The sequence below is a fragment of the Sabethes cyaneus genome, chromosome 2 (assembly GCF_943734655.1).
Source record: "Sabethes cyaneus chromosome 2, idSabCyanKW18_F2, whole genome shotgun sequence".
Lineage (NCBI taxonomy): Eukaryota > Metazoa > Arthropoda > Insecta > Diptera > Culicidae > Sabethes > Sabethes cyaneus.
Genome location: NC_071354.1, coordinates 244,553,367 through 244,576,830, shown reverse-complemented (window position 1 = coordinate 244,576,830; position 23,464 = coordinate 244,553,367). Strand labels below are relative to the sequence as shown.

At 39.5% G+C, this 23,464-nt stretch overlaps 1 protein-coding gene across 1 annotated transcript; it reads right to left on the bottom strand.

Moving 5' to 3' along the window:
* Positions 1-1,775: 1,775 nt before the first annotated feature.
* Positions 1,776-22,096, bottom strand: LOC128736849 (neprilysin-1-like). Its single transcript, XM_053831346.1, has 9 exons — positions 21,577-22,096; positions 21,388-21,515; positions 21,210-21,327; positions 20,948-21,153; positions 20,584-20,874; positions 20,021-20,524; positions 19,797-19,956; positions 2,104-2,420; positions 1,776-2,048 (listed from the first exon to the last, which is right to left on the bottom strand). Exons 1-9 carry the CDS (start codon positions 22,094-22,096, stop codon positions 1,776-1,778), a joined length of 2,517 nt encoding a protein of 838 aa, XP_053687321.1.
* Positions 22,097-23,464: the final 1,368 nt, after the last annotated feature.

The window sequence follows — 23,464 nt, the reverse complement described above, 5'->3', positions numbered from 1 at the left end:
AGATTCCAGAAGTTCCAGAAAGTCTAGCTAGTCCAGAGAGTTCAGAGTTCAGTAAGTTCAGAGAATGCTAAAAGCCCAGAAATCTAGAGAGTTCATAGAGTCCAGGAGACCCAGAGAGTTCAGAGTTCAGAGAGCCCAAAGAGTCCTGAGATTCAGAGAGTTCAGAGAGTTCAAAGAGTCCAGGACACCCAGAGAGCCTAGCAAGTCCAGAAAGTTCAGTGAGGCCAAAGAGTCCAAAGATCCAGAGAGAGTGTCCAAAGAGTCCAGGAGATCCAGAGAGTCTAGCAAATCCAGAGAGTTCAGAGTCCAAAGAGTCCAGATATTCAGAGAGTTCATAGTCCAGAAAGCTCAGAATGTCCAAAGAGCTCAGGAGGTCCCAAGAGTTTAGCAAGTTCTGGGAGTTCAGAGATCCACAGAGTTCAGAGAGCCCAGTGAGTCCAGAGATCCAGAAAGTGTTCTCGCTAGAATGATTCCCATTTACATTGCCCAGGAGGAACATACCTAGTGTTTCAGCCGAAGAAATAGTTCAGGAGTACGGAAGCCGGGAAGAGCGGCCAAGTGGCAGAACGACGGGGTGGGATACACCCGAGAACGGTAGACGGACGTACAGGCCTTTTCCGGTTCTGTCGACTTGATTGAACAGGAAATTCGGAGAAGTTAACTTCTACCTGACGCCAGTTCCTGTCGGGCTATCCGGAATGCTGCGACGTAGAAGAAGCGCCGGAGCACGTGGTGACCAAGATTTACCGCGTTCCGAGTGATGGCGTTCCGGCCATGAGGGGTCATGACGATCACCATCTCTGGATTGGTACCAAATCTGGGCAAAAAATCCTGTGATGGTGGTTGTGAAGGGATGAAAGTTATGTCGTACACACCTCTCCGACATGCTATCGTTGATCTTAGATCTCGTCTCGAAGAGTCAAATAAATTTGTCAAAAGACAAACAAGCTTAGTTAAGGCATTCAAGGTTCAGAATGATTTCTTCATTAAACTTGCCTATAAATTTACCCAGAGCTTGGCGTGCACTATTCCTTGATTCAAGAGGATGGAATTATTGAAATTATTGCTACTAACTTCCATGATTTCCAATCTAATCTAAACTTCAAACAGGAAAAATTGCAAAGTTGCAATGTTGAAGCAAAACAAAAAAGAAAATCGCAAATTTTGGAAACATTAGTTTTTATTTACATGTTTTTCGTACATAAATTGAATCACATTTCATTCTGTTATGAATTGGGAGATATAGTTTTTTTTTTCATTTTGCTGGAACAATGAATTTTTCCTAACATGTTCTCTGGAGCTGGGACGACAGTAGGGAATGGAAAAAAAGTTATTTTTGTACGAATAGATCACATGTATGGAACTATTTAATATAAATACTACATAATATCAATTGATGTGCTGACCTAACAAAACAGCACGGTTGAAACCAGTCAACTTTCTGTTAAACTTTTTCATTATATCTCTTAATTTAATTAGTATATGCACCAAATTGCGTTTGACTAAGAAAAAAGTTGTATCAAAGATAGTATACCGTAATAACCTATGATTAACGTTCACAATTGAATTGCGGCAGTTTGATCAATTGTTGCTAACTGATACTAACATACTCTGAATCAAAAAGTCAAGAATTAGGTTCTTATTTTCTTAAGCGAGTTTTGTTTAGCGTGCAATTGTTGGATAATGACCGAATACTGGAACTTCATCTTAAGTTTTTCATATTAGGTAATGAATATACTTCTTAGGCACGGATAATTGTTTCACTGTACTAGTTTTTACCATACACTACATTTATTTACAGGGTTCATTGGAGATCCTGGGGAGCAGTTATATGCTTCTGCAAAGTCGTGAGAGTTGGACAGGGGCCCCAGGACTCGAACGATACCCGGTGAGTGCACGGACGATCGAATTTTCGTCAATGCGTCCTCGGGTCGCATAGAACCACACCAAATTTGTGCATAATTCAGAAAGAACAGCTGATCGTGCGTCATATTCATACCGGGAAGTTCTAGTTCTGCGCCATGCAAGTTCACCCATTTGCGGTAAGCCTGAAAGATCAATCGATGTAAGGGTTGTAAACGAGAAAACGTTACCCGAATTTACCCGAAAAGATTGCTTCAGCCCTCCGTTGTCTGCAATGTTTTCCCCTTGTGTCATCCTGCCGTTCATGTAGAGATTAACTTCATTGATCTTGTAGCGAGAGTATTGATCGATGATGCACTGCGTCCGTTCGCGGAATGCCTTGATCGTGACGTTGTTCCACCACTGCATCATGTTGCCGTCCTTGTCGAACTGACGTCCTTTGTCGTCGAAACCGTGCGTTATTTCGTGTCCTATCACCACACCGATGCCGCCGTAGTTTAGCGATTTGGGAAAGTGCTGACTGTAGAACAAGGGCTGCAGTATTCCGGCTGGAAATACTAATGACAAAGGAAAAATACGTAGGTCAGTATATAGGTACTGTATTATTATATTTTGCGTAGCAATCTGAATATCGAAGCTTCTTCTTGTCATTCAGAGAATTTGATTAAGACATGTATAGAAGACTATTTTGACTACGTGTTATCGCAGGGTGTCATTCCATAACTTGATTCTAGTCACCGTTACGAAAATTTTGAACGCTAAATTTATGAATGAATTTATGAATGACAGAACTATACTACAATGTTTGTGTCTGAGAAGAACGCCGTACTGTATTCCGACGAATTGGTTCGTCGAACGAAAGTGGATCTCTATTCCGCCAGCAAATTCAAATGAGTGAAACAATTCCTTTTGGAAAAAAAACTTGTAGTGGAAACTAGCCTACAGGAATGATTCTGTGAAGCACTGAAATAAGTCGAAAGAAATTGAGAAACTTGGGAATGCCGATTGAGGGTATTAAATAGGCATAGGGTAAACGCACCATTAGTGGTGGTAGTACCAGTAGTGGTGGAAACTCGAATTATTCCATTATTTTTGCATATTTTGGTACAAGTTTGATATTTATCAAATAATACTGTTACTGGTGGTTCGATACTTATCAAACTTGTACCAAAATCTGCAAAAATAAAGGAATAATTCAAGTTTCCACCACTACTGGTACTACCACCACTAATGGTGCGTCTACCCTACATCCTAGCTTTATTGGAATTTCGGTTATTTCCATTTACAAAAAAAAAACGCGAGCTGGAGCAGAATGGAGATTATTTTTAACGCTTGAACCTAGACTAATAAGATGCCCTGAAAGTAAACCGGTTTGCCAAACTGCGCGGTTGGTTTCGGTTTCGCTTCATGCATTCAGCTTCATTATAAAATAATACATTTCTATAAAGAATGAAAATTGGAAAGATTTGAATAACAAAGTGGGTATAGTTTTTATGATTGTTTATCATCAATTATACAAAATTTGAAACGGTTTGAAATACACGTCAACAAACACAAGCTCACAAGCTCACAAGCTGGACACAAAACACGTTTACGAAAAAAGAAACTACTTTCAAATTGAACGACTTTTCTGAAAAATATTTTTCTTTTCCTTATTAAGTGGTTAGAAATCTTTGCATTTCAAAAAGCATTTTATGTAGCCTTTCAGGATATTGTTTGTGAATTTCCAATGGTGATTTTTGAAAACTATTTGATCCGGGATTCTAATCATAATTATTTGGCTAGTTGTGGGTTGAATTACGTTCACATAACTTATCATGGTGAACCTTGATCCAGCGAAACCTATCCTACTCACAAAACGTAGCTCCTTCCCTTAATCTTTGCGGGGATGGAAAGATTAACTCGATCCCTAAAACAACAAAGATCACACTAACATTCCTTCCCTAATCCTACCTGATTGCTAGGACGTGACCGGTTCATTTATTGATACTTTACATATTTTTCACAGTGAGAATGATCGGTCACTCCCAACCCCATTCCTTTGATTCATTGTCCAATTTCGCTGTTTCGGGTCAATCTTTGAGTGCAACCATTTGCTGGCGTTCCCAGGCGCACTGATACACGCGCCCTGCCTCCTATTTTAATTTTTAATATAAAAAAATAATTTTTGTAATACAGAAGTGCACAGTTTTTAATTTAATTTGCCACTATTTTTAGGACCAAATTGTTGTAAAAATAGTTGCAGTTGCGTAACAATAGTTCCAGTTGCGTAACAATAGTTCCAGTTCCAAATTCAAATAAAATTTCAAGTTTATTTTCATGCCTAATTTAAGCTTAAATTCAAATCCAAATTCAATTCTAATTTTATGCCCAATTCCAACACTGATTTCAAGTCCAATGTGGGTTTAGTTTCAAGTCCAATTTCAAGTGCAATTTTAATCCAAGTTGGAACTAGTACAGAAACACACAGAAAAAAGCGCGGAGAAAAACGTGAAAACATGAAAAGAAAAATCTGTGTTCAAAACTCTGTACAACAATCGGTGCATGCCATAAAAGACAATCATTAAGACTGTCGCTGCGGCCTTTTAAGCCACCCAAGTAACCAAGAGTTCGAATAATGGTGTCTAACAAGGGTTAAACAGCTTTATGTATATCAATCTATAACTTGCTAAGCAGCGTCACTTTTAAGTAATTAACCGAACTTTCAAGCTGTCTTGGGTTCACTGCATAGAACGCTAAGCAGCTTCGAAATAAACTGTCAAAAACTAAGAAAAAATAAATTTAGCAGCACTTCTATGTTCTATTTTTATACTTCTACCTAACTTCTATATTCGTTGCATTTGCCTGCTGTTGGGTTTGAACCCGGGTGCTCCGCGTTGTAAACCTATACCGATCCACTGCGTCACCTTTGTCGTATACAAGCGATGTGAATTTTGCCAATGAGTTGTTAAGTAAAAGTTCGATTTAGAACTTGCAGCAGCTTTATGCAGCGCGAGTTAATTATAGAACATAAAGTTTGGAACCAGGCAATTAACTGTAGTAGTGAGATACCGACAGCATATGCTACACAACACAATAATGAAGAGCATTACATTCTAATTTATATTTGTAATTAGAAATGTGCGAGGATTAAATTTATTCAAGTGAAATAAAAATTAATCTCCAATAGTTTCAGGTTCTGCTGGTTTGATCACCAGAAATATAAACAAAAAAGCAACACGCAGAACTTGTTAGCAACTAAAGTTACTTCAGAACTTCATGTAGCATCCTAATAGCTTTGAAGTATCTATGAAGTACTCGCAGCACTTCTTAAAGCATTTAGTTCCACATATACTTGATATACACTACTAATCAGCGTGAAAGTTCCACGGAACTGAATCTGAACTAATTATGAACTTTCGAGTTCGCGTGTCAAGTAATATTCGAACTTTTGGTTGCTTGGGCAATGTCCTTGTGACATACAAAAAAGCGGGCAAACGGAAGAGAAATCACGAAAAAAGAAGGGAAAACACTAGAGAAAACGAAGAAAATGAAAAAGAAAGCAAGGACAAACTGGACAGAAATGGAGAAAAAAACGAAACAAATGGAAAGGAAAAACGGGACAGAAAAAAAGGCACAGAACAGAAGACAATTCTGAAGCAGGAAAATTGAGCAACAAGAACTGTAAACGAAAAAATGGAGAAAAAACGAACGACAAATGGGATAAAACGAAAAATAGAACGTGACAGAAAAGGTGGATATGATAAAAGGAGAGATGGAAACAAAAAACGAGACTAGAAAAGCCTAAAAATGAGAAAAAACGAAGAGAAAAAACGAAAAACGGAACAGAAAAAAGAAAAAGAAAAGGAGTATCAAAAAGAAAACGACAGCGAAAAGGGGAAAAAATAACACAGGGAAGGTATGATTTTTTGTTTTTTTTTTTATCAGAGTGGTTTTAACCTAGAGGGTCATTCACCACTGGAAGGCTAGAAAAGGTGGGAAAACAGTAAAGAAAAAGATAGAAAACCAAAAGGGAAAAGAAGAACAGCGGGAGAGAAAAAAGTCGATAGAGGAAGCGAGGAATAAGATAAAAAAAAGTCACACCGGGTAACGGGAATCTCCCAAAAACGGGATTATAAAAAAAGCAAACCGGAGGGCAAAGCGCAAAAAGGGGCCAAAAATAGCATAAACGGGACAGAAAAGACGGGGCATCTGAAAGAGGTAAAACAAAGTAGACGAAGACAAAAAAACAAGAAGGAAAGGAGCTATAGTATTTAGAGGTAGTCCGTCACTTGCTGCTCTCCAGAAAAATAAGGAAAAATAGGATAAAGAGAATAGTAAAAATGAGTGAGAAACTAAAAACCGGCATGAAAAATGGGAAAAACGTGATAAAATGGTACGTAAAACGGGTTATAAAAAGGGCCCAGCAAACCACAAATCGTATAAAAGTGTGTGAAAATCATCCTAAATATCGCTAAACAAACTCGAAATCGTACATAAAGCTTAATAAAGCGCACCCTAGTTTACATTTATTCGTAAAACGCATTATGGAACTAATCATGCTGAGTCGAATTTCATCGTATACAAATACTTATAAATGTGAATTGTTTTCATATAATTTGCAGTACGTATATCGCCTCCAAAACAGTACGCATATGCTGGTTTCATGCATCGAATGCGATTTTTCTAGATATATATCGGTACATATATCATATTTATTACTTTGATATACGTACGAAAATGTATGCTGGGGGGGGGGTATAGGCAGAAAATGAGAGGGAAAACGAGACAAAAAATGAGAGACGAACAGAAAAAGATGGAGAACGGAAGAGAAAACGAAGAAAAATAGGATAAAGAGGAAAGAGAAAAAAACGGAACCGAAATGAGGTAAATAGAGAATAAGATGAAAAATGTCAATCCTAAATTCAAATTAGTGCAAAGTCAAGTTTAATTTAATGTCCAATGTCAAGCTCAATTTTATGTCCGATTTAAGGCCCAATTTCGAATCTAATTTCTTTCCAATTTCAGGTTCAATCTCAAGTCAAATTTAATTTCAAAATTAAAACTAAAATTAATTTCAAATTGATTTCATGTCCAATTTCAAGCAGAATTCAAATTCCAATTTCAAGTCTGATTTCAAATGTTATTCCAGATCTAATGTCTAGTCCAATTTTAATTCCAATTATAAGTTCAATTTCGTCTTAAAATCTAAGCGTGAAGGGCGCTATATCTCTGCATTATTTTTGATCTCAATTTTTGTAATTACTGGTTTTATAGGAAAATATTCAAATATGCCAGTTACTCTCATAACCGGTGCTTACATCGTTTCGTATTGCAATTTAGCATCGTTTGCTTTTGTGTCTCGCTCGTTGCATTTTTCCGGCAGCGGTTATTTTTGAAGGTTCTTTAAAATTCACTTAAGCACACTTAGCAATGACGTATTTACAAACTGGAACATATAGTGAAGCGTTATAAATGCGGAACCTCGGCATTCGAGTCGTGAAATCGGCTATCTAGGAACATCGCGCGCTTAATATCATACGGATATCATATTGATGAAAGGTGAGATCAAGAAGATTTCAGACTCCATCATAGATATCCAAAACAACATTGCTGCTCAGATAGACAACGCGTTTAAGAGCAGGATGGAAGAGTTGGGATTAAAAGTAAATGGTGCTATAAATGATAGATTTCTGGGCTTTGAAAGAGTTATGCTTGAAAAAATTAATAATATGGCTGGATCATTTTTTGAAATGAAGCGTAAACAGGAATTAGTTACTATGAATGAACATGTTTCAGATTCGGAAAAATTGAGCGTGAAAAGTAAAAAGCGTAAATTGAATGAGAGCGGTAGTAACGCGAATAATGAAGAGGAAGAGCTTTCCTTTGCTAGCGTGTTGAAAGGGAATGTAAAGAAGCGTAAGGCTGGTCCGGTTATTGTGATCAAACCAAAAGAGTCCTCCCAGAGTAGTGAGGCTACAAAGGATTTTTTAAAATCGAAATTAAATCCAAAAACACACAAAATAAGTAATTTTAGAAACGGGAAAGATGGCTCGGTTATTGTTGAGTGTGCAACAAAAGATGTTGTGGAACACGTGAAAAAGGGCATTGAAAGTAATCTTGGTGAGAGTTACACTGCTGTTGTTCCCATTCCCCCGGTGCCAAGGTTAAAAGTAATGGGCATGAGTGATCAGTATTCTTCTGATGTCTTCATTGACTTTTTAAGAAGTCAAAATGAGGATATTTCCATAGATCAAGTCAAGGTTGTTAATATATACGAGAATCCTCGTTTTAAGTATAACAAGTTCAATGCGATAATTGAAGTTGATAAACAGACTTACAACTGTTTATTGACTTCAAAAAAAGTGAATGTCGGTTGGGATCGATGCCATATTGCTCCGGCAATTAATGTTTTGAGATGCTTCAAATGTGGAGAATTTGGGCACAAAAGTACGGATTGTAAGAATGACGAAACGTGCTCTTTGTGCAGTGAAAAACACAGAACATCTGATTGTACATCCACTGTTTCGAAATGTGTTAATTGTATTAAATTCAATAAAGAACGTAAAATGAATTTGGACGTTAACCACGCAGCATCTAGCTCAGAATGCTTAGTTTACAAGAAATTGTATGAGCAGAAAAAAGGCAGTTTACATTTCGATAAATAGCAACCAAACTCCAAGAGAAATGTGAATCAATTTGACATAATGTATTTGAATATTGCTGGGTTATCTACAAATTACGTTGCATTGCGACAGATTGTAGAGGAAAAACGTCCATCTTTGATATGTTTGTCAGAAACACATATTGTAGATATTGATGCATTTGATCAATATTCTATACCGGGATACAAAATATCTGCCTGTTGTTCACATTCAAGGCATACTGGAGGGGTTGCTATTTATGTCAAAGAATCTGTTCAATTTATTCTTCGCTACAACGAAGCAATTGATTGTAATTGGTTCTTAGGTATAACAGTGGAAAGCGGCATGAAGATGGGAAATTATGGTGTTATTTATCACTCTCCCAGTTCTAGTGACCAACGATTTATAGAGATTTTAGAAAACTGGTTTGAGATATTTGTAGATTGCAGTAAATTTACTATGATTGCGGGAGATTTCAACATAAATTGGCGCGATAACTATAATTCGAATCATTTGAAGCGATTAGCGGAATTCTTTAATTTAAAGCAAATAATTAAAGAATATACGCGTATTTCCAGGTTCAGTAGAACTTTAATAGACCACGTTTACGTTAACTTTGACTCTGTTTCGGCAGTGGTGTGTCCTGAGTTAAAAATTACTGATCATGAGACGATAGTAATAAATATCTATCGTAGCTTGAACAGTAGTAATAGTCTGGTGAAATTAAAGACCTGGAAAAATTACTCGAAACAAAAGGTATCGGAACTTGTTGCACGAAGCTTGGATTCTCCATTAACAGGGAGCCTTGATCAGAAAACGGCGGTGCTTAATAGCACCGTCACAGAGTCGAACAGAGTCGTACAAGATTGCTTTCATGTCATTGGACACGACCTGCTGAGCCTTATAAATGAATCATTGCAAACTGGGCACGTGCCACATGTTTGGAAGGAATCGTTAGTGGTTCCGATTCAAAAAATTGCTGGGACGATTAAAGCCGAAGAGTTTCGCCCTATCAATATGTTGCACACTTTAGAGAAAATTTTAGAGCTTGTTGTGAAAGGCCAGCTGTTGAATTATCTTAATAATAACGATTTACTAATACCAGAGCAATCAGGATATCGGGAAGATCATTCTTGTGAAACTGCATTGAATTTGGTGTTAGCAAAATGGAAAGAGAATATCGAGCGTAAAGATACTATTGTTGCTGTGTTTTTGGATTTGAAACGCGCTTTTGAAACGATTTCTAGGCCCTTATTATTACAAACAGTAAAGCGTTTCGGAATAACGAGTACTGCATATAAATGGTTTGAGAGCTACTTATGTGACAGAACTCAAAAGACAATTTTTAATGATTTTATCTCAGATCCCGTGAGGAACACTCTAGGTGTACCCCAAGGGAGTGTATTAGGGCCTCTATTATTCATTATGTACATTAATGACATGAGACGAGTCTTACGTTTCTGTGACATCAATCTTTTCGCTGATGATACTGTGTTGTTCATAGCAGCTAAAAATCTCGATTATGCCATAACACACTTGAATGTAGATTTGCGCTCGCTGAGTAGATGGTTGAAATTCAAACAACTGAAGTTGAATACCAGTAAAACCAAATTCATGGTAATATCGCGCAACCGTTTGAATGATCACGTTGATGTAGAGATTGACGGGGAAATCATTGAACGGGTACACGAGATTAAATATCTTGGAGTAATTATTGATGATAAACTCAAGTTCAATACTCATATTGACAATGTCATCAAAAAAATTGCCAAGAAGTACGGGATTCTCTGTCGTTTGAAAAAAGAGCTGAATACTTTTAGTAAGATTCATCTCTATAAATCAATCATCTCTCCCCACTTAGATTTTTGCACTTCCATATTATTCTTAGCGAATGAATCACAAATATCGAGGTTGCAGCGTTTACAAAATAAAATCATGCGTTTGATTTTGCGATGCAATAGATTCACTTCCTCAACGTTGATGCTGGATGCTTTGCAATGGTTGTCGGTGAAGCAACGAATTGTTTTCTTGACAATGTTGTTCATATTCAAAGTAGTTAATGGATTGCTGCCTCGATATTTGTGTGATCGAATTGTAAGGGGAAGTGACATCCATAGATATAATACTAGAAATGCGGCAGAGATTAGAACACCTAATTTTATAACTAGTGCTTCTCAAAATTCTTTGTTCTTTAAGGGAATTAAGATATACAATTCGATACCTAGGCACATCAGACGTACAACGACGCTATCAGAATTTAAGAGACAATGCATTTCACACGTAAAGGCAGTATTTTGATTTTTTTTTAGTTTATTATATTTTTAATTTAAATAATATTTGACGAAGTTCTTGCTACTGATTATTTAATCTGTTAATCAAGTATTTGTTAGAGATTAATAAAGCACATTAAAACTATTATGTTCGTCACCATGGTGATGATGGATTTTGTAATTGTTAATGTAGTTAAAAAACAGAGAGTAGTCTTCAAAGGTTTGAGAACCGCGCGCGTTAAACAGATATAGAGGACTGATTTTAAATTTGACTGTTCTTTCTATTAGAAATATCTGACTTTACTACTAGTAATTGACAAATTCGTGAGTGTTCAGGAAGATTTGGATGCTTCTGCTTGTTATTAGATGTTTATTTTCCTAGCCAGTCAAGGATTTTTTCGGGTTGGAAATTTTTTTGATTTCCCTGGGTGGGGATGCCCTTATAAGTCTCATACTAAGTTGAAGGTTGGACTTTGCTTTGCTTGCTGATTACAGCGGGAATGGCCTCGTCGGGACTGCGTCGACTTAGTAGCGGGCTAAACTGGGTATCGGCTTAACCAAAATGATATGAACATCTTGGTAACTGGCAGAAAGTTGCAAATTGATAATGGAGATTCTTGGTTTGGAAATAACTTGAAAAATTATATATTTTTAATAGTTATAACTTGTATTTGAATACCATCGCAGGAATTTATATCTGTGTCAAAAACCAGATCGTTTTGTTTGCCTACCTGGTTCAAATGTATATTCACTAATTATCTATTAGATAAATCGACTATCTCAAACCTTTGTAGGGGAATGAGGTGGGCTCCATCATCATTTCCATTATATGATTATCGAATAATTTGCCCGCCCAGTTAGCTCCGGGTTACGATGCTGGTCTAACAAGCCAGTCGTCGTAGGTTCGAATCTCAACTGGGCGGTGCCGCTATTGAGTCAATAGCTGCGAAGTCTGTCGATAAAGAAAGGTCAAGTTCTGAAAGACGTTTATTCCCATGGTTTTGCTTTTTTATCGAATACCAAAAACTAAAGAGAACTAAAAAATGTCTATCGGGTTCTAATAACAGCTCTCGCGCGATTTCGACATTCCTTTGTGCCCAAATTGACCTGCATTGGATGGCGACGGTTTTGCCATTGATCATCACAAAGAATTGGATCACCAGCAAATGCACACTGAGAATGATATGCTACTCCCACGCGCCATTCTGATGGTTCTTTGCGCAATTTCAGCTGATCTAGATCAATCGCGGGCAACTCACGGTTGGTCAAACTATGTTATGCTAATTTCGTGTTTCATGTCGAATCCAATTCGAAGTTACTTCAAGTCCAATTTCAAACAAAAACTTCAAATTCTCTTTTGGATCCGATTTCTTGTCTATTTCCAAGTAAAGTTCCAGTCCGCAAAACTCTAAACTTAAGTTCAATTTCAACACTAATTTTTAGTCCACTTCCTTCCTGGGCTAACTACTAGTACAATTTCAACTTTGATTTTAAATACCGAGTTGCACCCGAAGTTACGAGATTTTCAACCTAATCAGACGATATTTTTGTGACAAGTAATGAATAGTTTCGCCTTCGTACGATTCCTCTCTTTTTCCGGAACAAAGCGTTCTTCTGGAAGATCGAGTGGCTCGCATTTTTTGGACACGCTAGTGCAATCCATCATATGTGCAATCAAACTAAACGAAGCTCAGCTAACTCTCCGTTGCATGGAAATCAACATGCATACCAACACGGTAAATCGACGGAAACCGCATTGTACTGTTTAGTGACGTTGATTGCAAAATCGTGATGGCGATATAATCAAGGAGGCGACGTAAAATAAGTAGTCTTAGTAACATAATCAACAACGAAAAACATATTAATGTTATAGCTTGTAAAATAAACCTTTATTCCCATTTTATTCGTCAACCAGTTCACACCGTAATTATTTAATTCCTTAACTACGTTCTGCTATCCAAGAGGTTGTGGGCCAGCAGTTGTGAAGAATGGAGAGAACTGGAATCATCACACTCAATAACAAAAACTACGATTCCTGGAAGCTTGAAGTCGAATTTCAGCTAGTAAAAGAAGGCCTGTGGAAGTTTGTCGAGCCGGGAGTGAAGCCTGAAGCGGCTGCTGACGGATCGAATGCTGTGGCGTTGATTGCTTGGGACGAAGGAGATCAGAAGGCGCACGCGACCATTGGGCTGCTGCTCAGTCGGACTCAGCTCAGTCTAATCCGGAACACCAAGACTGCAAAGGTCGTTTGGGTCAACTTGAAACGGCAGCATGAGAAGAAATCTTTAACATCCAAGGTACGCTTACTGAAGCGAATTTGCGACCTGGAATTCAAGGATGGGGACGACATCGTAGAGCATCTGATCGAGTTTGAAGACCTTTTTAAGAAGTTGAATGCTGGGACGAAATCAGATAACGATCTTCAAGTGGTCCTGATTTTCAGAAGCCTCTGGAAGCCCAGAAGCCCAGAAGAACTCTGGAAAATCGCTCGGAGGATGAACTGACGCTAGCGCTCGTGAAGGACACGATAATTAATGACGTCCAGAAACGGAAAGATGTTTTTCCAGGAGTTTCGTCAGTACTCAAGGCAAATGAAAAGATGAAAGGTATTATATGTCATCATTGTCAAAAAGTTGGTCACAAGAAGCGCGATTGCAAGCTATGAGTGCGGAAAAATAAAGAAACTGATTCGCAAAGCGGACGAAACCGGAGTGCTGAACCAAAACGGTCCTTCAAGCATCCGGCGAAAGCAAGAGTAGCTGCATCTGAAGGAGAAGCCTTTGTTTTCAGTGCTCGAGATAGTCCAGTTCAACACTGGATCGTGGATTCTGGCGCTAGCTCGCATATGTGTGCAAATCCGGATTTTTTCGCGTCAATTGAAGAGCCAACCGCTGCTACACCAAGTTTTGTGACGGTTGCTGATGGTAAAAAGGCTCTGGTCAAAGGTGTTGGCAGTTGTCAAATCATGTGCTATGGACAATGCGGTAATACGAAGAAGATAACACTTACTGAAGTGCTATATGTTCCTGATTTGGATATGAACCTCGTTTCGGTGGGGCAACTCGTTTCAAAGGGAGCTACCGTGATTTTCAACCATGATGGCTGTAATATCAACCGCGGAGACCGGATTGCTGCGGTTGCTGTACGTAAAAATGGATTGTATCATTTACGGATGGCAGAGGAGTCAACGGCAATGAAAGTAGCGTGTTGCGAAAAAGGACGTGTCCACGACTGGCATAGGAAATTCGGACATCGTGACGTTCATGCTGTGCAGGATTTGGTTCAAAGGCAGCTAGCGACTGGAATCAAGATACGTAATTGTGGAAAGAAGATCATTTGCGAAACGTGTTTGGCGTGAAAATTTACACGTTTACCATTTCCAAAAAAAGCAAACAAGAAGTCAAAGGCTGTAATGGATTTAGTGCACAGTGACTTGTGCGGACCAATGAAGACAGTCACTCCTAGAGGTCGTCGATATTTTCAGCCCTTATCGATGACTACAGTAGATATACGATGCTGTATTTATTGCGAAAGAAATCAGAAACCCATGAAGCTATCGAAGATTATGTGCTGAAAATGAAAACACTGTTTGGAAAACCACCAACAAAGCTGAGGTCGGATCAGGGCGGCGAATATCAGAGCGATTTGATAAAGTTCCTGAAGAGTGAAGGCATCCAGCAGGAGTTTACGGCGGGTTATTCACCTCAAAAGCATCAATGGCATCGCTGAACGCAAAAATCGTTCTTTGGTCAAGATAGCACGATGCTTACTATTGGAGGCCGGAATGCACAATCATTATTGGGGAGAAGCCATCAATGCAGCAAATTTTCTGCAGAATATGTTGCCAACCAAAGGAACCGATTTACCACCGTTCGAGAGCTGGCATGAATGCTGCAAGTTTTCGATTCGGAGACATACGTTGGCGTACCTGAGCCTAAGCGTACGAAGCTAGAAGCTAAGGCAGTAAAAATGATCTTCGTGGGATACTCTCTGCACCACAAGGCGTGGCGATTCATCGATACAAAAACAAACAGGATCACCATAAGTAAAGAAGCGCGTTTACTGAATACGTATCAAACCCGAATTTGTTATTATCTACGAATTTGTTATTATCTACAATATTGCTGAAGTAAGCATTACTGTGCATTTCGTACTTATAGCGCTATAAGGCTGCTACACTCTTGGTAGCAAAAAGAGCGCTATTGATGCCCTACAGCGCCGTAAATACTAAAGATAAAGCTTCACTTTCTTCAGCAATATTATAGATAATTACTAGCTCTACAAATGCTCCATACACCACTTTTTCAAATTCTGCTTGGCTGAGGAGCAGTAATCAAAAGAGCAAAATTAAACCGAAAAGTGTATGCCAAGCCTGAGCGAAGGTATTCTGAATTTGAATCTGAAAGAATCGGAAGATATCCAGTACTTTCAGTTGCAGCCAGTAAAGAATTTGGAATGCCCAAATAGTTCAGAAGAGGATGAGCAGTTAATATATCGTGAAAACACAGAAGATGCCGATTCTGAGGATAATCTGGACGAGTCATTATATGAAGATGCAAGCATTCCAGAAGACCGTGAGTTCGAGGAGGAGCAACCGGGGATTCAGGAGGAGGATGAACTCGCTGATACGCATAGGAGATCATGCCGGCCTACTAAAGGAATCCCTCCCCATCGTTACAACGCTGCTGGAAATGTTGTTCAACAAGAACTGGAGGAGCCGTCCAGTTACAAAGATGTCAGGTTCGGAAAAGACAATGTGGAAGCAAGCTATTGAAGATGAGCTGCAGTCACTTGATGAAAACCATGCGAGGGATTTGGAATCTTTGCCAACTGGGGAAAAAATAGTTGGCTGTCGCTGGATATTTAAAAAGGACACGGATAAACTAGGTCGGATCGTGCGTTAAAAGGCTCGATTAGTTGCCCAAGGATATACACAAAAATTCGACGTTGACTATGATGAGGTTTTTGCTCCTGTAGTCAAACAGATTACTTTTCGGACGGTTTTCTCTGTGGCCAGTCAAAAGAAGATGCTCATCAAACATGCCGATGTGAAGTGTACATGCGTCAACCACCAGGATTCGAAGCGGAAGGAGGAAACACGGTTTGCAGAACTCGCAAAGGTTTATACGGACTGAAACAAGCTGCTCGAATCTGGAACCATGAACTAGATGACACTCTCAAGAAAATGGGATTTCGTGCGTCTATGAATGATTCCTGCCTGTACGTGAAATGCTCGAATGATGGAATGGCATACATCGCTGTGTACGTAGATGATTTTGTGATAGTTTGTGGCTCTAAATAAGAGTACAATAGCATCATTACAGAATTGAATTGCCATTTCAAAGTGACATCCTTAGGAGATATTAAGCACTTCCTGGGGATTCAAGTCACTCAAACCAAAGATTACGTTTCTCTGAATCAAGCAACGTATATTCGGAAGCTTTTGTCAAGATTTGGATTGGAAGAATCGAAACCAAGTAAGATTCCTCTCGATCCTGGCCACCTACAAGCAAAGGAAGAGAATGTGCTGCCCAACAATCATCAATATGCTAGTCTAGTTGGTGGATTGTTGTATGTGGCCACAAACACTCGCTCTGATATTGCTGCTGCGGTATCTATTCTCGGAAGGAAAGCAAGCTGTCCCACAAAGTCCGACTGGGTTGAAGCTAAGCGTGTTCTCCGGTATCTAAAAGGAACGATAGATCATGAATTAGTACTAGGAATGGACACATCACAGCTGGAGATTTTTGTAGCTGCTGACTGGGCTGGAGATTCAAAAGATCGCAAATTCACGACCGGTTACTTGTTTCGGTATGCCGGTGGAATGGTCGGATGGTGTTCAAGAAAACAAGACTGTGTTACGCTGAGTATCCCGGAAGCGGAATATGTGGCACTAGCTGAAAGCTGCAAGGAACTGATCTGGATACTACGACTGTTGGAAGATTTGTGGATTAAAATCAACGTTCCAATCGTTATTAATGAAGACAACCAAAGTGCTATCAAATTACTGGAATCCAATTCCAGTGGACGTCGCACAAAACACGTTGAGACAAGGTTTCATTTTATACGTCACTTGAAGCAAGATGGCATCATCGAACCACGGTATCTATGCACTAATGAAATGATCGCTGATATGCTGACAAAACCACTTCAACGGGTAAAGTAGACAAGATTCCGAGAAGCTGCAGGAATTCTTCCATCGAGGAGGAGTGATGGCGATATAATCAAGGAGGCGACGTAAAATAAGTAGTCTTAGTAACATAATCAACAACGAAAAACATATTAATGTTATAACTTGTAAAATAAACCTTCCTTCCCATTTTGTTCGTCAACCAGTTCACACCGTAATTATTTATTTCCTTAACTACGTTCTGCTATGCAAGAAATCGGTCACTATATGCTTCTCTTGATATTGAAAGCGCTTTTGTTAACACGTGCTTCGCATCGATTAATACGGTTCTCTTTCAAAAGGGAATCGATCACACTATAATAAGCTGGGAGGGGTACGTCGGTCACGATCTCGGTAATCAAAGGATGTCCACAAGAAATGTTACTTTTTTCTGAAATGGAATCGTAGCTGTAATTGTATACAATTATTGTCACGAGCCTGGTTGATTCATCAATTATGACAATGCTTGTAATGTTTATGCATTTATCAATAGTAAATTTCCAAAACTGAATTGTTTTTATCGTATTACTAGCTGACCCGACAAACTTCGTATTGCCACAAATTAACCTGTGTTGTACATAATCATGAATCTCGGATGATCTTTGTCACAATCTCGAGTTTTGCAAGCCCCCCAGTGGACGGCGCTTCCGACGGCGGGTCACTGGCAACACTCGCGACCGTCTCGTCCTGAATGATCTAGTGTTACTATAGATAGTTTTTGTGGTCTTGTATTGACTAATGTTTTATGGAAGAGTCTCGAATTTCTCGAGTTCGATTAGTTTTTGAGTTTCGCAAAAATTTCTGTTTTATTTGTATAAGAGTCCATCCTCCTACCACAGGGGTGAGAGGTCTCTAACTATCGTAAAATAAATTCAAGACTCCAAAATCTCCCACATGCCAAATTTGGTTCCATTTGCTTGATTAGTTCTCAAGTTATAAGGAAATTTGAATTTCATTTGTATGGGAGCTCCCCTCTTAGAAGGGGAAGGGGTCGTAATTCACCATAGAAAAAATTTCTGCCATCTAAAACTCCCACATGCCAAATTTGGTTCCATTTGATTGATTAGTTCTCGAGATAAGAGGAAATTTGCATTTCATTTGTATGGAAGCCCACCCTCTTAAAGGGGAGATGGGCCATAACTCGCTTTCTAAAGAAGAGAGGGGTCTCAATTCACCATAGAAAAAAATCTTGCGTCCAAAACCACTTACATGTCAAATTTGGTTCCATTTGCTTGATTAGTTCTCGAGTTATGAGGAAATTTGTATTTCGTTTGTATGAGAGCCCCCCCTCTTAAAAAGGTAAGGGGCCCTAATTCATCATAGAAAAAATGGTTGTCTCCAAAAACACCCACATGCCAAATATGGTTCCATTTGCTTGATTAGTTCTCGAATTATGAGGAAATTTGTATTTCATTTGTGTAGAAGCACCCCCTCTTAAAGTTGGGAGGGGTCCTAATTCACCATAGAAAAGATTTTTGCCTCCAGAAACCTCCACATGCCAAATTTGGTTCTATTTGCTTGATTAGTTCTCGAGTTATGAGGAAATTTGAATTTCGTTTGTATAGGAGCCCCCCCCCTCTTAAGGTTGGGAGGGGTCCTAATTCACCATAGAAAATATTCTTGCCCTCGAAAACTTTCACATGCCAAATTTGGTTTCATTTGCTTGATTAGCTCTCGAGTTATGAGGAAATTTGTATTTCATTTGTATAGAAGCCCCCCCTCTTAAAGTGGGGAGGGGTTCTAATTCACCATAGAAAATATTCATGCCCTAGAAAACTTTCACATGCCAAATTTGGTTCCATTCGTTTGATTAATTCTCGAGTTATGAGGAAATTTGCATTTCATTTGTATAGGAGCCCCCCTTCCTAAAGTGGGGAGGGGTCCCAATTCATCATAGAAAAAAATTTTGTCTCCAAAAACACCCACGTGCCAAATTTTGTTCCATTTGCTTGATTAGTTCTCGAGTTATGAGGAAATTTGTATTTCGCTTGTATAGGAGCCCCCCCCTCTTAAAGTGGGGAGGGGTCCTTATTTACCATAGAAAATATTCTTGTCCTCGAAAACTTTCACATGCCAAATTTTGTTCCATTTGCTTGATTAGTTCTTCAGTTATGAGGAAATGTGTATTTCATGTGTATAGGATCCCCCCTCCTAAAACGGGGAGGGGTCCCAATTCATCTTAGAAAAAAATTTTGTCTCCAAAAACACCCACATGCCAAATTTGGTTCCATTTGCTTGATTAGTTCTCGAGTTATGAGGAAATTTGTATGGAAGCCCCCCCTTTTAAAGAGGAGAGGAGTTATAATTCCCCATATAAAGAGGGGAGGGGTCTCAATTTACCATAGAATAAATTCTTGTCACCGAAAACACCCACATGCCAAATTTTGTTCCACTTGCTTGATTAATTGTCGAGTTATGCAGAAATTTGTGTTTCATTTGTATGGGAGCCCCCTCTTAGTGGGGGGAGGGGTTTCTAACCATCACTAAAACCTTTCCTGGCCCCAAAAAACCTCTACATGCATATTTTAATGCCGATTGGTTCAGTAGTTTTCGATTCTATAAGGAACATACGGACAGACAGACAGACAGACAGAAATCCTTCTTTATAGGTATAGATTCAATTGGCAGAAAAATGTCTGATTGTTGTTGAACATAAATATTTCTCGAATTGGTTGAGAAATGACCAATTTACTAACGTTCAAATGCTGTCCACTTTCCATGTATTTTTTATTTTTGGAAAGAAACTACAGGAATCCCCCGAATAAGGTGATGGGTGGTGCTGTTGGTTAGCAATGGTTTATGTCGAAAAATGGCATGGAAAGAAAACCTCAACTACGTTACATACAAATTAAATTTTCCAATCAAATTTACCTATATCGTTCTTGTTAGGATTATAAAACGCATTCACTACAGCCGGTTCCGTGGTCCATTTGTCCTTATCAACAGGTTTCCTTAACAGCTGAACGTTACGTTCAGCTTCCCACCTTAGAATACTCAGAATGTTTTTTATAAAGTCTTTTGTGATTGTTAGCTGTGAGGAAAAAAGTTTTTGTTTTACATACTATCACGTTAAAGAGTAGGTATGTTACACTCACATTAACATATTCCCTATCTAATTCCACCGCATTCGTCAGGATCTCCGGATAACCAATCCTTTCATTCATCGCATCGGCTTTCTCTTTCGCAACGGCTCGCGTTTCGTCATCCATCCAGTGGTTATCCGCTAACAGCTCATTGAAGGCCTCTCTGATAGTCCTTATCATTTCCAGTGCCGTTTCCTTGCTTTCGTGGTTGAAATTTTCCCGTATAAACAAGGCCCCAACTGCCATGCCCAGCTTTTTGTTTGTCCATTCGACACACTGCGACCACCGGTGCCGTTCCGACTGGATGCCGAGCAGTATTTTTTTGAACTCAATCCGCTCCTTCTGGTAGTCATCGATCATGTGGGTCATGATGGACATAACAAATCGCCAAATCGCGTAGTTGTGAATGATGCGCGTATTCGTTTCGTTGAGTATTTTACCCATCTCCACTAAATACGGCATCGCATAACTTACGATTTCCTCGTTTTCCTCTAGTTTTACATCGCCTAAGGTCGTCTGTTGTGAGAAATCGGAAATTAAATGCTTTAGTTTATGGCTCGAAAATTCGTCCTTACTTGCAAGTACTCCCTCCAGTCAATCTGCGGAACCTGGCGTTGCAGTTGCTGGAGAGTGATTTTGGTGTATATCGCACTGGTGTCATGCCTGTCCGCTTCCGGTAATGAGGCATTCGCTAAGCGTACTTCAAAGTTCACGACGTCCAACAGCTCTCGGGATGCTTTGACAGCATCGCCACCTAGGAGAACGGCAATCTGCGTCATGTAGCGATGATAGGCCTTGATATCGCCCTCGCTGCTCGCCTTCAGATAGTAATCACGCGACGGAAGCGCCAGCACGAGCTGATCGATCTGACAACGAAGAACAAAAACACACGAGCTTCAATCGATTGTTTTCGTTTGGATGCATTGCGCTCTAACTTACCTGCAAAATATTCTTCGACGAATTTTTGTCATCAGCACCGACGTACAGCTCAACTAGAACCGGTTCACTGTAAACCCCTCGCAGTAATCCCAGCAAATATTCCACACTGGTGTTTGGTGCGGTCCAGGTTTGTTCTATAACCGGCCAGCCGCCCATTGATTTCAACACATTACGTAGAGGTTTGATACCAACTTTCCGTATTTGTTCTACAATAAATTAATACTCCAATAGATACCGACCAGAAGCGCAACGCATTACTTACGCAAATCCATGCAACTCTTGTAGAACATTTTCGCTTTGATGGTTGCCTGGCTGTCGCTAACTTCTATGGACTCTTCCAGGACTCCTTTCAATATCATCTGCTGTTGATCAGCAAGGACCTGTCAATGGTTACACTTGGTAAATGTTATATTTAAATTTCAATTTGGCCGCAAAGTTACCTCAAACGTGCTGATCGAACTCCTATCCTCCGGTATCACATGCTTCTTATTCCACGTTCCACAGGCAAACTGGAAAAAATCCTCACACGGATCAACGGATTGATCCATCGCGGCCAGCAGGGATGAAGCTGATGGATAATGTATTTATCATTCTCAATTAGTATTTTTGGTACAAGTTTTACGACCAACCTGTTCGCACACACTCTTCAGACAAACACACTTCTCGTTTAAGGCTGGTCCTAGGATGATACTGGCTGTCCTGTCCTTCTATGCAACTCTTGGAATGTCGTAGCAGAACCGTGATTGTGTATCCGATTATCACTCCAAGCACGAAACTTGTAACGATGACCGAGGTTCGCCGAATCCAGCATTGAAGGGAGCTTTCGCGGCTGATTTGTACGTGTGGTGAGGTATTACCAATGCACTGATGTTGTATTGTGGTTTGGGTCATTGCACCCGATGCATAATTCACGACAATTGATTTGCTGTGTTTGCTGCACGCTACAGAATCCACGCTGCCATTGGTAGAACCGACATTTTCGGAAGGTTTCAACAATGAAAAGGTGGAGTCTACGCACTGCTGCTGCTGCTGTTGCTGATTGGAACTCGGCACAAACCCGTTCACAGGGTCGCAAAGTTTTCTGGTTTCGTGCTGTTGATCGTCGCTCGATGCTTCCTGTTTTCTGTTTTCCATCGTTTTCGAACTCATCTCGTTCGAGTCAGTTTTCATGAACGCTTTTCGCAATTTGCTATCGAATCACCTTACTACGATCCTCGCGATTGGTTTTCCTATCTAAAATGGAAACACCCCTGACAGAAGAAAAATACTTTTTCTTTCTTTAACAACTTCCACTGGATAGATTTCCTTGTAAAGCACTCTTAGCATGGAAATGTGTTTCGCCTTTTCAGCAGACTATTGAACTTTCCATATAAAATCTATAATCGCAATAACGAATTACAACAGGATAAATGATATTTGTTATCACAAAGTGTACGCTGGCAACAGTATCACGCGAATATGTTAGCAAACGAATAAAGACATAACGATATGTAGCTGTTGGATGCCGTGATACTTCTCACCGAACATGCGCATTTGGAAAAACATACACAAAATTTACAGTCCACTTGCTCGGGAAGCCAAAATTCACATTTCGCTACTTTCGGTCGCAGATTTCTACTACGCACTACTGATGGATTCTGGATGCTGGCGGTATTTTTACTTTTTTACTTTCTACTACACAATTGTCGTCAGTAGCGCGGCGTCGCCTTTTGCACGGCGAAGTTAATTTCAAACCTGGTGGCCTGCCGTTTGTGACACGATGCATCGAGGAAAATGGATGGACGCCAAAGAATACAACGTGGAAATTGTGTACACTCTCTCCGGGCGGTGAAGAGCACATGTCCCCGTTTGGCGTTCTCTTAAAATCCTAAGGTACTGTGCTACATTCAGTTCACAGTCTGACTACTAACAAGGAGCGACAAGGACGGATTAGCTTCTTGTACCCTCCGGTTGTTGGCTTGTGTTGATGAATACTAAGCAACTTTTGGTTGGCACGATAATGATGATGATGATGATGATGGTGATGAATATCGTATGTCATACCGATACATTGATTTGATAACTGATAAACTGTAGACAGACCGATTTTGATGCAGATGTGTATTGTCCTTCAAAAAAGCGGCTGATTATCATAACGATATCGAAGTCGTTTTTTATCAAACAACCGAGGCTTGTTCAGAATTAATTATCTGACCTAAAGCCTCAAGCGTACTGTGAAGTACAAAGTGACTCGACGAATGTAATCTCCCATTGTGTTCTGTTGGTTGAACATTTATTTGTTTCGCTCAGCTTTGAAAGGTAAGGGCTAAAAAGTGCATTTTTATGTTCTTGAAGCAGCAATGAACATTAAATTCTACATGGCTGGTAAAAAAGTTGAAAGTTTAATGTTGTAAGCTGACTAAGTTAAAGTTTAATTGTCTCTCAGCTAACATGTAGACAGCCAGCTAAAATATCAATTAGCTAACGTCCTCTGCACCTTACTAGTTCTTTTCGAACCTCTACGTTTCAGTTACTTTC

Excerpts from the sequence above, each read along its gene's own strand:
- LOC128736849 (XM_053831346.1), bottom strand. The coding sequence starts at position 22,096 with ATGAGTTCGAAAACGATGGAAAACAGAAAACAGGAAGCATCGAGCGAC. Across the intron at positions 20,875-20,947 it reads CGTCGAAGAATATTTTGCAG|ATCGATCAGCTCGTGCTGGC; the intron begins GTAAGTTAGAGC and ends CTTCGTTGTCAG. Across the intron at positions 2,049-2,103 it reads GGCTGAAGCAATCTTTTCGG|GCTTACCGCAAATGGGTGAA; the intron begins GTAAATTCGGGT and ends TTGATCTTTCAG.